The sequence below is a fragment of the Typopeltis vanoorti genome, chromosome 12, assembly GCF_054136105.1.
Source record: "Typopeltis vanoorti isolate ZY-2024b chromosome 12, IOZ_Tvanoo_1.0, whole genome shotgun sequence".
Lineage (NCBI taxonomy): Eukaryota > Metazoa > Arthropoda > Arachnida > Uropygi > Thelyphonidae > Typopeltis > Typopeltis vanoorti.
The window spans coordinates 112,611,621-112,624,825 of NC_143560.1; the positions used below are offsets into that span (position 1 = coordinate 112,611,621).

Consider the following 13,205-nt stretch of genomic DNA (forward strand, 5'->3'; position numbering starts at 1 on the left):
GGAATGGGCGTACAGAAATTGCGACGACACTGTGCACTGGACAAAGAAAGGTGGAAGAAGATAGTGAAGCAGGCATCAGACATCAACGGGCAGTGAGCCCATGGTTTGTGATGATGAATATACTAATCACCTCCATTTCATTCACCTCAATTCCCGTATAAGCTATTGGTTCCTTCATTCCTGCAATATCACCACCTGGATGATATGCTCTTGCATAGGATTTGAACAAGGAATCAAATAGGATTTGAACCCACACTCTGTAAGTTGGAAAGCAGTATATGACAATTCAGCAATTAGTATGGTATTCTATACGTGTTTTCCGGAAACAACGTCATAAGTAGAACAAAATAAAACAACGATTTATAATAATTTTATAAATTTAGACCATCATCTTAAGAGCCATGAACTTGTCAGAAACACTTAGATCTACATTTCCACCATCTCGAGCTAGAGAGCGCTAGCTAAAGCTTTGCTTCCCATTGATTCCACTATAACATCAATATTTTCATTATATTTACTTGTAATATTCACATTATTCTAACTTTTGTATTATTATTATTATTATTATTATTATTATTTTAACGGTGTCTCCATGGAGTCAAAAGACTCATCGCGGGAGACCCGACATTGACACACTAACCATTATTTACACAATACCTGTCATACCTCTTCTTAAATTCATTCACAGTTAAAGCATTCACAACCAGTTCTGGCAAAGCATTCCACCCATTCACAACCCTCCAAGTAAAAAATCTAGTCCTAACTCCCTTGTTAACCACACTCTTACACAATCTCCAGGGATGGCCCCTCGTTCTCTCACATCCTGTATTGGTCTTAAGAATATCATCAGTATCAATCCTGTAAAATCCCTTTAACAATTTAAATACCTCTATCATATCTCCTCTCCTACGTCTATCAGCTAGTTTTTGGAGCCCACAGATCATCAATCTATCCTCATAGGGAACATCCCACAGACCTGCAACAATCTTTGTAACCCGCCTCTGAATCCTCTCTACCACTTCCGCCTCACCAAGAAATCCTGGCGACCAGATCTGTGCACAATAGTCCAAATGCGGCCTTATTAATGCCTTATAGAGTGGAATAATAACTTCCCTATCCCTGCTTGTTAGTGTGTTCCTCAACAACCATGTAATTTGATGTGATGTTTTGGCAATCTTAGCAATATGCCCTTTAAACTTAAGTTCTCTGTCCACAATAACTCCCAAGTCTCTTGTCTCATCAACTTCCTGCAGTTCAGTTCCGTTAATATAGTAAACAGCATGCGATGTCATCCTCCCGAAGTGCATCACCTTACACTTAGCCACGTTGAACTGACAGCCATTTACCTCAGTCCATAGCGTCAGCCTATTTAAGTCATCCTGTAAAATATCCACATCATTTGAATTGATTATCGCTCTTCCCAATTTTGCATCATCAGCAAACAAGTGGATATTTCCATTCAAGGTATTTCCAATATCATTGATGTACAAATTAAACAATAGAGGACCAAGAACTGAGCCCTGAGGTACACCACTAGTCACTTGCCTTTTCCTGGACTCAGCTCCTCCGTAAACCACTCTTTGATATCTGTCCGCCAGCCATCCTTTAATCCAAATCACCATCTTCGGATCCAAACCCATTTGCTCTAATTTATGTAACAGAGTTCCATGTGGAATCTTGTCAAAAGCCTCTGCAAAGTCAAGCAGTATCACTGAGTAAGGATTTCCTTTATCCAACTCCACTGTTACTTTATTATAGAACGTAAGTAAATTACTCAGGCAAGACCTACCTTTCACAAAACCATGTTGCCCCTTATAAAGTATCATATTGCTGTCCACCCAGTCCTGAATTCTAATTTTAACTAATTTCTCCAAAATCTTAACCACCACTCCAGATATATTGATTGGTCTATAATTTGCAACATCAGTCTTAGAGCCTCCCTTGTGCAATGGAACTATTTTCCCCTCTTTCCACTCTATTGGCACTTTACCAGAACTGAGGCTTAAATTAAACATCCTGGTTAGAGGAGTTGCTAATTCTCTTGCACATTCTCGTAACACATGGGCCGATATGCCATCTAAACCAATGGCAGTGTTAGCATTAAGGTTCTTTAATATATTAAGCACCTCAATTTCATCTATCTCTATACTCTCATCAGTCAATGGCACATCTGACACTGCACTATCACTACGAAGATGGTACACTTTTGCGAAATAATCACTAAGCAACTCAACTATTTGATTAGCTTCAGTAATTTCCTTACCATCAACACTTTTTAAAGTAATCTTTCCATGGATATTCTTCCTTTTACTAGCCACATAGCGAAAGAACTCTTTAGGGTTTCTTTTGGATTCATCAGCTAGCTTCCTCTCATAATTAGCTTTGGCTTTCCTTACCATACAGGTTACTTTCTTTGCCTGTACCTTATATTGCTCATTGGAACGCTCATCACCTTTTTCTTTATATGTCTTCCACAACCTTTTCTTTATCTGCAACTCTTGTTTAATAGTATTAGTCATCCATTTTATTCCTACTTGATTTCTCCTTCTGACTCTGGGAATACAGTCTGATACAGCTTTCTTTAAATACTCCTTGAGAATCTCCCACGCACCATCAACATCTCTCCCCTTGAATTTCTCATCCCATAATACAGCTGAAAGCTGACTTCTCAGCTTGCCATAATCACCAGCCTTGTAATTCCACATATACCCATTCTTAATAGAATATTCAGTACGTCTTTCAATCTCCCAGGTCAAGACCACATGATCGCTTTCCCCAAGTGGAGACATTGTAACTAAATTACTTATTGATATGTTCTCCGATGTTATGACCAGATCTAACACTCTAGAATCTCTTGTCCCTTCCATCACCTGCTGTCTCAGGTAATTATCTCTTAACAATTGTATAAACTCCATTTCCTTTGTTCCTTGTGACCATTCCTTCCCCCAATCTATGTCCCCAAAGTTAAAATCCCCCATAATAATTACTTGACCTTTACTCATCGTGCTAATTTGCCAATACATGCTATCTATATTCTCCCTTATTTCCCTTGGATTATAGCAACAACCAATTACATATTTCGCCTTGTTAATCTCTATCTCACACCAAACAGCCTCTAATGAACTGCCCTCTACATACCTGTCACAGTGAGGTACTTCTATCTTTTTTGGCTTTAATGTTTCGTCTATCATTAATAAAACCCCTCCCCCCATTCTGTCATCTCTGTCCTGCCTGAAAATACTGTACCCCTTACATTCAATCCCAATAACTATATCATTCTTGGTTAACCAAGTTTCACTAATTCCTATAATTTTTGGCCATGTTGTACTAAGTAATGAAAAAAATTCTTCACACTTATTCCTAATACTTCGAGCATTGGTATACATAAACTGCAATATACCCTTCCTCCCATAATATCCCTGTGTGCGAATTACCCCACTCTGTCTACTGTTAACATTCTGCGAACAATTAATCCCAGTTTCACAACGATTAATGACCTTAGTACTATTTACAGCTAACTCTATCACCTGCCTCCCTAGCAAATCCCATTTCCCTGTTTATGACCCTTTACTCTGTCCTTTATCAATAAATGTTCTAAATGCCAAGCTCCTAATCCATTTAAGTGCAAACCATCTCTCTTAAAATACTCATTCCTTTTATCAAACTCATCCCAGACATTCATAAAATGAATATTCAGTTTCATTTCTTTGCAAAACCTTTTACACAATCTGGACACCATTCCATTTACTATAATTGCTCTTCTGTTCATTTCATCACAATCAAATCGTGGTAGCACACTCATGATCTTTCCACTCTCACTCTTTGCATTCTAATATTAATTATTAGAATTATTCTAATACGATAATTTCAATAGGCCAAATATTAGCAGAATTAAATTTTTTTATTTAGTTCTGTTGTAGTGTTATTGGTAAATACCATTACAAAACATCACAAACTTCAGGAATCTGCCTCCGTTTTAACAAACTTCCAGTGATCGTGTTTCTTAAAATAGTTTTACAATGTCATCCTCGTGTCAAACTATATAAATAAATCCCTGCAACTTTATTATCTAAAGGGATAATGAAATGAAAGACTTTTCAGTAATAATTCGTGTTATAGATATTATTCTTTCTTTGCCAATCCCCATAGAAATTGCGCACAACCTATTCAGATTTCTTTCTGCTAATTCGCTTACCATTTTTCTGTCAAGAATAGTTCCCCATATTTACAACTCGGAATAGACTTTAAGTCTTATTTCAACCAATATGATGATACCAAATGAACATCTTATGGTAAGTTACCTCATCATTTGTTTCTTCTCATTCATCCAGAATTGGTGTGAAGATGATGATCTGAATGGATATGCTTGATGTAAGGCAAAATAAACATACAATTTTTTTGTTTTTTCTAAAAGATTACTAATACTTACTATTGAAGCTTCATATAATATATGTATGAAGATTCAATCATTAAAAACAAACTAATACTTTAACACTCTTTTTAGTCTTTTAGTCCTAAATATTTTTGGACGCTTGAAAGAGGATGCTGCCTCTGTCCTTAGCCATTAATGAGAACTCAGCTGAAGGCAAATGATGATATTATGGGCTTCAAGGAAGAGAGTTTATATAATTCATGCTCATAATCCCAACAAGTATATCTATTTTTGTCTGAAACAGCGTGAGTTCTACCGCTTTTGAGTTGCTAGGTTAAAACCCTAGTTTCCTGCAGTTCCCTGATCTGTCCTAAAGATCGACTAATTTGGAAACCTGCTGAAAAAATAAAATAAATAAATCATATGAATATAATGAATTCCTATAACAGTATTATATCCCATTAGGCAAACAATATTCTTCAAAACCTTAATGTTTTGAAGAATATTGTTATCATGCCAAAGTTCTCATGCCAAAGTTATCATGCCAAAGTTCTCATGCCAAAGGATATACTCACCAGAGCTTAGGTGAGTATATCCTTTGGCATGAGTTGTCTTGTATTGTACTATTAAAAAGCATATACCGCATCATTATTCATTGAATTCCAACTATCTTGAGAGAGAGAGAGAAAAAATGATTCATATAATGGAATTTTTTTTTCTGATTAAAAAAAAAGGAAGAAAGAAAGAAAGAAACGGGGAAAATTTACAAGCCTACTCTTAAAATGCAATTTATCAGAATCAGTCAATGCAGATAATGAATATTATATCGTTAAAATGTTAGATTACCATGCAGAAATTTCTTAGGAAGTGTGTGTGTGTGTGTGTGTGTGTGTGTGTGTGTGTGTGTGTGTGTGTGTGTGTGTGTGTGTGTGTGTGTGTGTGTGTGTGTGTGAACTATTTAACAAAAATAAATGAAAGTGTATTAAAGAGGGGAAAATATTTTTCAGGTTCGAAAATTTAAAGGTATTCCTTATGTTATGGAAGAAGCCATCTGTGGAGATTATGCCTTAATAAAAGCTTGGAAAGCTGATAAAACAGGAAATTTAGTATGCAGGTAAGTAAATCTAATAATCAAGAATTCATTAAAACATTTTTATTGTTTGCAATTTACACTTTTCTCTAGTAATAACTATAATAAGATAAAACAACGAGATCAACAGGAATGAATTTGCAGCATTTCAACCGAAATCCTTACACAGAAAGCAAGCATGCAATATATGCACTCTGCAATAAAATATTTAATAAATCATTCTAGAATTAATTATAGAATTGGCCTCAGTCCTCCATTAAGTAAAGTTATGGTCTCTCATCAAGAAATAAAAATTATAATAGAATAGCATAGCCTGAAGAGTAGCATGCCAACATTGCCATCTTTAAGTTTCTTGATTCAAATGTTCTTGATTATTTGTTTCAATTTCTTATACTACAAAAAAAAAAAAAAAATGAACAGAGTAAATCGGAAAGGAATTTACAATGCATTTTTTTTTCGAATTCGTGCATGAACATGAAATGCCAAGTTTTTAAAGCTATAAATTAGATCATGAACTAATCAGTAATTTTATAGAATTAGCTGTATGCAGTTTAATGAAAACTTTATGCATATGTTATTATTCAATATAGCATGATAAGTTGAAACTGGCAATTTGCAGTGAATGTTGTGAAGTGCATAAAAGCGCTTTCCATACTGCTCGAACGACGGTGGAAAACCTCCATGAATTACGAGTTTGAGAATCTACAGCGTAGATAGTGTCTGTCAGTTACATATTTGGAACATTCAACAGTGCTTTGAAAAGCCCTTGATTTTTTCATTGAACAAGGTTATATATATGTGACTTTATGCACAGTATTGTATTTTTATCTCCTTCCATGCATATGCAGTGCAGTGCTGAACTAAGCGTATTAAAACAGGAGTCCAAATGTGTGTGTGTGGTGTGTGTGTGTGTGTGTGTGCGCGTGTGTGCGTGTGTGTGTGTGCGCGTGAGTGCGTGCGTGTGTGTGTGTGTGTGTGTGTGTGTGTGTGTGTGTGTGTGTGTGTGTGTGTGTGTGTGTGTGTGTGTGTGTGTGTGTGTGTGTGCACTTATAAATTTGTATTCTTGTTATGCTAATGTTCATGCATATATTACATAGGTTTCAACTTTAACTCGTATAATAATTACTTTTACTTCTCTGGCCATTTTCAATTCAAAACCCCATGACCTAGATCTCGTTGTCTCATGAAAATAAAAATGACCCCTGAATATCAGACTCTGTTTAAATATTATTGTGAATTCCTGCTCGACAGTATCTTCTTGAGGAGCATTATCACTAGTTATGAATATTAATCCACCAATTTGGACTAGAAAGTAAATGACTGAGTCGGTGAAAAACATACATGGTATCCACATCAAGAAAAAGTTCAAACTTCAATGTAAAATGAAATTTCTACTAATTTCAAGTGTCTTCTCTTTCTCTGTATGCATAATATTTAAAAGAAAAAAAAATCTGAAACCCATGTATATCCTCTTGGTCCATCGATAACTTAGAAAAGTTGTTTTTCCATATTTCACACTCCATTGCTTCTTGAAAAAATGTAGCAAAAAAAAGAACCCTATATCATTTTAGTTTTGCAACGGTGTTTATATACTATTATATCAGGCACTCGAGTGATTGTATGGTTCGTGTGGGGAAACCATACGTCTTCTAGAAAATCAATCCGAAGACCAATACATCAATATTTTCATCCCATGCGATGAATTAATACTGCTTTTAAAATAGCTTAAAGTTTTCATAGCGCATCCGCAGAAGAATGACTGCGCATTCTGAATGGAAAGACCTGGATTTAGATTCCATCTAAGAATACCAATAGTCGCCTCATACGAAAATAGCAGGATTTTCCTCCATGAAGTCCGATTTTTTTTTTCTTTTCTCTCTTACAAAACAGAAGTGGCTCGAGAATATAAATTTACTTTTGCATAATCATAAACAAGCACCCATATGCTTGAAATCAGCAGAGTAGAACTTACCAGACAATCATTTCCAAATCATTATGTTTGTGTTCTACTGTTTTTGTTCTATTGTTAATCGGACACACCTTCTATTACTTCTATATTCAGATTTCATTTATTATTTCTTAATTTATTATTACATTTATTACTTAAAAGTTTTCTGAAAAAAATGGCTACACTGCAAAAGAAATAAATTAAAAAAATTAATAACTAAACTCTATATTTATGGCAATGGTTTTATAGAGGTACCTGTTAGCCCTTTGTTGCTGCTATATAGTCTTTGTTGAGGCTGGATAGTTTACCAGTACAGATTACTGGTCACCGCGAGAGTTTGGCTCTTCGTGGTGACCAGTAATCTGTGTTTGGGTGATAATAGAAGCATAAGGCGATTCATCAATAATAATATATAATTTTAATAATGTATAATTAATAATATATAATTTATTTTTATTTTTTTTCCAGAAAAGCCGCGGTTAACTTCAACCCACCAATGTGTAAAGCTGCAGACGTGTCCATTGTAGAGGTAACTATATTTATCTCTATTGATAACCAATAATACTTAAATGAAAATGACACATAAATTCAAAGACTCCTAACCTACAAGTAGCATGTCTCACAATGCTATAATTCATAAATTAAATGAATCTACCAACGCCTTTCATTCCTCAAAGTGGGTATGCGAAGCATCATTTCCAATATAAATATAAAATATTATAAATTCTGTAAAGTACTTATGTTTCTCAAAGGGAGCCACCATCACTCTTTGAGGTCTTTTGGAAATGGTGGTAGCCGGTCTCCAACCACCGTCGGAAGCTGAATGCATTGTCGGCAACTTGCTATACCATAAAATGAACATGACAGATAACTACCACCATTGTGCTCAAAATCCGAACGAATCTACAGCGTATATTCAATTTTAGATTTTTTTTTAAACTGACTCACGGAATTCAAAATCCGAGTTTCTTTCTTGTGAACCCTCTTCTTGAATGCGCCAAAGACTAATTAAATTAAGATTAAGATTTTAAAAATTGATAAAATGTTTTTTTTATTTTATTTATTTTCTGTTGATCTGGTGAATATTGCCACCAGGATAGGTCGGTCAAATGGTATATGAAAACAAATATTAATATCTGTTTTCATACTCGTCCTTGAATGTTATTTCATCGCCAGGTCGAAAACACCAAATCTTATTTGTTGCTATCGTTGCAAGTGGCTAAACTATATTAACTATATTTTGTTACTTTTGGAGTCTTCTCAGCGACTCAAGAAAATTCTATAGAACTTAAAGTTTCATTATTGCATGATGAAGAAATTGAGTTGAAAGAATATATTCATTTAAGTTTACAGTCGGTTGGGAACGTAAATTGTATTTTTATACAATCTCAGACAAACAACTGTCCGCTTTTGAAACAAAAAAGTATTTTCGACAGCGTTTCAGAGCTTGCTTCAGTTTTGCCTCATTGTACAATGTCTAGATATTTATTCAAAAAAAGTGACTAATTATCTTTGAAAGATACTTACTTATGTGGCCTTTATCAATTGATAATTAGATTATTACAAATTTGTAAAATTTAAAATAAGACGCTGTCGAATCGTGACCTAGTTATATCCTGAAATCCCACAATATGGAGAGAGAGAGACCAAAGTGTTTAATAGCTATAATAAAAGTACTGTACCTCAGGCTACGAAAAATGTAAAATACAGAACTAAATGGGAAAGACAAATCACTCGTATTTACGCCGCTCTTGTCAAGGCTAAGAAAGAACTATAAATTTGCTCTTAATTATACCGTGCTATAAAAATTTCTTTTAACTTGCAAAATGCATATCTCATAAAGTGTCCATAGTAGACTGACCATAAAACTGGACATTGGGATGGCAAAAACGGGACGTGGGTTATGTAATATTCTGTATTCATGAAAAAGTAAGACGATAAAAAAAAGTTCTATTACATAAACATATTGAGCTTACCATTATTCTTCAGTGACAGAACCCCCCAAAAAAATTAGGTAGAGTAGAGGGGGAACTGTATTTCACCAAGTTCGTACCATGAATATTTCTCCGATGAAGTGATCTATGCAGCAAATTTCGGTCTTTCAACATCTTATCATAAAACTTCTCACACTCCATGACACAATTTTGTCTTACAACTAGCATAGCCCTCATTGTCTCAACATTTAATCTAGATTTCGCCTTTGACCACATACTGTTCATAACAGAAAATATTCTCTCAACAGTACTTCCAGGAAATACAGCATTCAGTACTTCTTGGAAGACAAAGAATAAACTCTAATATTACAAAAGTCTTGAAAGTCGAGGCGGTTTTCGCTCATTTCAGAAAAAATCTGTACTTTTGTTCCATCACTTGTAAAGAATTGAAATTTAGTTCAGTTAACTAAATTTCAATTCTTTCTGGAGATCGTCATTAAAACTGTAGTTTTTCGCCTCTTTGACATTGCAAGGATAGACTTAAAGCTTTAAAAAATATGAAATTTAAACCACCGGCATTGAATAACAAAGCCACCGGTTAGCATATAGGCAAAACAAAAACTAACATTACAGCATCGTGTATGAGACGCGCAAGTGTTGCCAACGCGCATTTTTTTTTTCTCTGAATCACTGCAGATATCAATATTTGGTATCGAACAATGCGACTCCATGGTTATACAAATTACTGGTATGCATGATATACTATTATAGGTTATGAATAATAATTCATGATTGACCAATATTAAAGTATATTTATAGTTTTTATTAAAAACGGGACAAAATTGACATTTTTATGTCAATTTTGGAAAACGACGAGACGGCTGGGAGAAAAAAAAAAAAAAAAAAAATGGTACATATTGTCATCCCAGTCCACATTGACTTACTGTTAGTCCTGTATGTATCACATTGAATCACATTTTTTAACTGCAAAAAACAACTTGCAAATACCTCCTCGTTTCAATGCTGTATTTTTATAAGGGGGCCTGAAAGTAATCAATTATTTTTAATAGGTCATTTTTAGCAGATTGTTTTTTTTCTTAAATAACACATAAATTATTAAATTTGATTTTTATTTAAATATTAGCATTACTTTTCTATTTAAAAACTCTGTTTTTTTTTTTAATTTTAGATTATTTTTTTTTTTAATATGGCGGACTTTAAAGTTGAAGAGCACCATTTACGTCATTGTACGCTGTTTTTGTTTCTCCACGGAAAGAATGCTACAGAGGCTACCAAAATCGTTTCTTACGTATTGAAGGTTAACAAATGTCAGCGATGGTTTAGAAGATTTGCAGAAAAAAAATTTGATCTCTCTGATCATCCTCAATCTGGAAGAGCACTTACAGATCGAGGACGAGAGTGGCAAGGTTCTTAAACAGGGTGTATGAGTACCGCATGAACTGTCAGAAAACAATAAAGCACAGAGACGGGCGATTGTTGACCAGACAACAAAATGACACCTTTTTGGAACGAGTCGTAACCGGTGACGAAAAATGGGTGCTGTATATAAGAATAATAAACGCAAAAAACAGTGTCTTTCTCCAAATCAAACTCCAATTCCAACACCTAAAAATGGACTTCATCCACAAAAGGTTCTCTTGTGCGTTTGGTGGGATATTCATGGAATTATTCATTACGAACTCATGGAACAAGATAAGACTATCACAGCAGCCATCTACTGTGAACAATTAGAGCGACTACATCAAGCATTGTCAATCAAACGTCCTGCGCTTGTCAATTGAAAAGGGGTAATTTTGCAGCAAGATAATGCAAACCCACATTCTGCAAGAATGATTCAAGAAAAAAATAGGCAGTTAGGATGGGAACTTCTATCACATCCTCCATATTCACCGGATATTGCCCCTAGTGACTATCACTTATTTAGGTCCTTAGAACACAGCATAAGTAATAAAACCTTCCATTCGCAAGATAATGTCCGAAGGAGTTTGATATCATTTTTCGCCTCCAATGAAAAAACTTTTTTCAAAAAAGGAATTCTAAACTTAGTAGATCGTTGGAATAAGGTTATAATTAACGATGTCGATTACAGAATTGAATAATGTTAATTTGTTCTTTAATAAAATTTATATTAAAATGTAGTTCAAAAAATTTATTACTTTCTGGTCCCCCTACTTTCTTGAAATACAATTTAACTGCAGCAATATGAGACTGTTTTCTAAAAAAATTACTTAATCTTAACTAATTCACCATAATCATTTTCCCGTATTTTGCTGGATGCATTTAAATAGAACAATAGCACATCCTATTAGAGTATTTGGATGTAGATTTTAGAAGTGATTTCGAACTCGTCATTGCCAATAACGCCTTTTCTTGACGTTGTCTGCATATTTCTTTCAGCTAGTAACCTTGATTCTAAGCTCATATAGCAGTTTTCTGTTGGAGTTAAGTGAAGATTTATTCATTATCATAGTTTGACAAGATTGCTGTGATTGACAAGACTGTGATTAAGTTTCACTCTTGGAAGTAATCTCTAGAAAGATGTGGGCGATTTTCAGAATACTCTTGTAATTTCTGCATTGCCAGAGATTTCAAAACGCGAATTTGTCTTATGCCTTTGCAAAATACTGCAACACAAAGTATATTGTGATATCGTTTCTACTTCAGCCATTTTAAAAATAAAGGAAAAAAAATCTTCGAATTGTCTCTAAAATTCAATTTAATACAACCCGATGTTCACAAGCTCATGCTAATCGTTCGAAGAACTGAATTCGAATTATCATTGCTTGGATCTAGATGCTTCTTTCAGTCGTCAAATTGTTGACTGTAGCAGTTGTACTGCGAAGACTCTGCAGCGAGCTGTTCTTATGATATGAACCTATTCAACAAAATTGCATGTGCCTCAGTTTAGAAATATAAAGCTGATATAGTATTATGTCCAAAGATATTTTCTCTAAGAAATGAATGTTTCAGACACACAATGTCCTGTCACTAATATCGACACAGTAGACATGAACTCCATTCTCACGAGCGAATTTGATAGAAAATAACATTCATTAGCAACACAATCTGTTTCTTTCTTGATTTGCATCCTGATCTTGATATTTTTGTCATTAAAATCATGTAAGACAAGAAATTAACAGAATAATGCGCGAGAAAAAGTTCTTTCAAAACATTATTTACGTGAACGTATCCTCGAAAGATTTAAACCTGATGTATGTGTTTTCATATGGGTGGGCTAAGGATTAGACTATCCATTCTCTTATTGTAGAGACCAAAAATGTAAAATGTACTAAAGATAAGACATGGTACAACAACAAAAAAATACAAATCAAATCCAGGCACTTTTTTCTATTCAGGTCTTTGATAATCAAGGAAGTAATCTCAGATGACGAAAATCGCCTACTCTTTAAAGTCTTTCACAGGAATATGAAAAAGTTGTAGGTATATCATCTAATGCCTTTTATTCCCTTATAGGGAGTAGGTGAGGCTTTTTAACCCTACTAACTTTTGAAGATTGAATGAGCAGTTCGATCTCCAACGGTCGGTAAGCAATCAGAAATAGCTGGCCCATGACTATCACTAATTATAGGCGCACTGATGAAGAGACGAGCAAAGAAGTGCTACCTAACCCTAACAGGATATGTTACTGTCTGAAATAACTTGGGTTCTACGGTCGATTTTCTTGAGTTTACAGGATGATAAACTCGAGTTTCCGCGAGAAAAAATCCCACTTGCCCGTACCAGAGATCAACTAACTCGGGAATCGGTCGAAGAAAGACCTAGAAAATGTTCCTCCAGGAAGGCGGCCAGACTTCAACTTAAGTCTATGTTGACGTCTAT

General features: G+C 34.6%; 1 protein-coding gene across 1 annotated transcript in view; it reads left to right on the plus strand.

The window, feature by feature from the left end:
• LOC150101140 (succinyl-CoA:3-ketoacid coenzyme A transferase 1, mitochondrial-like) overlaps positions 1-13,205 on the plus strand; it is a 155,207-nt gene that overhangs the window by 38,563 nt on the left and 103,439 nt on the right. The window contains exons 6-7 of the mRNA XM_090402085.1: positions 5,380-5,486; positions 7,879-7,939. Coding sequence (XP_090258211.1) covers positions 5,380-5,486; positions 7,879-7,939 — 168 coding nt within the window. The remainder of the gene's footprint in view (positions 1-5,379; positions 5,487-7,878; positions 7,940-13,205) is intronic.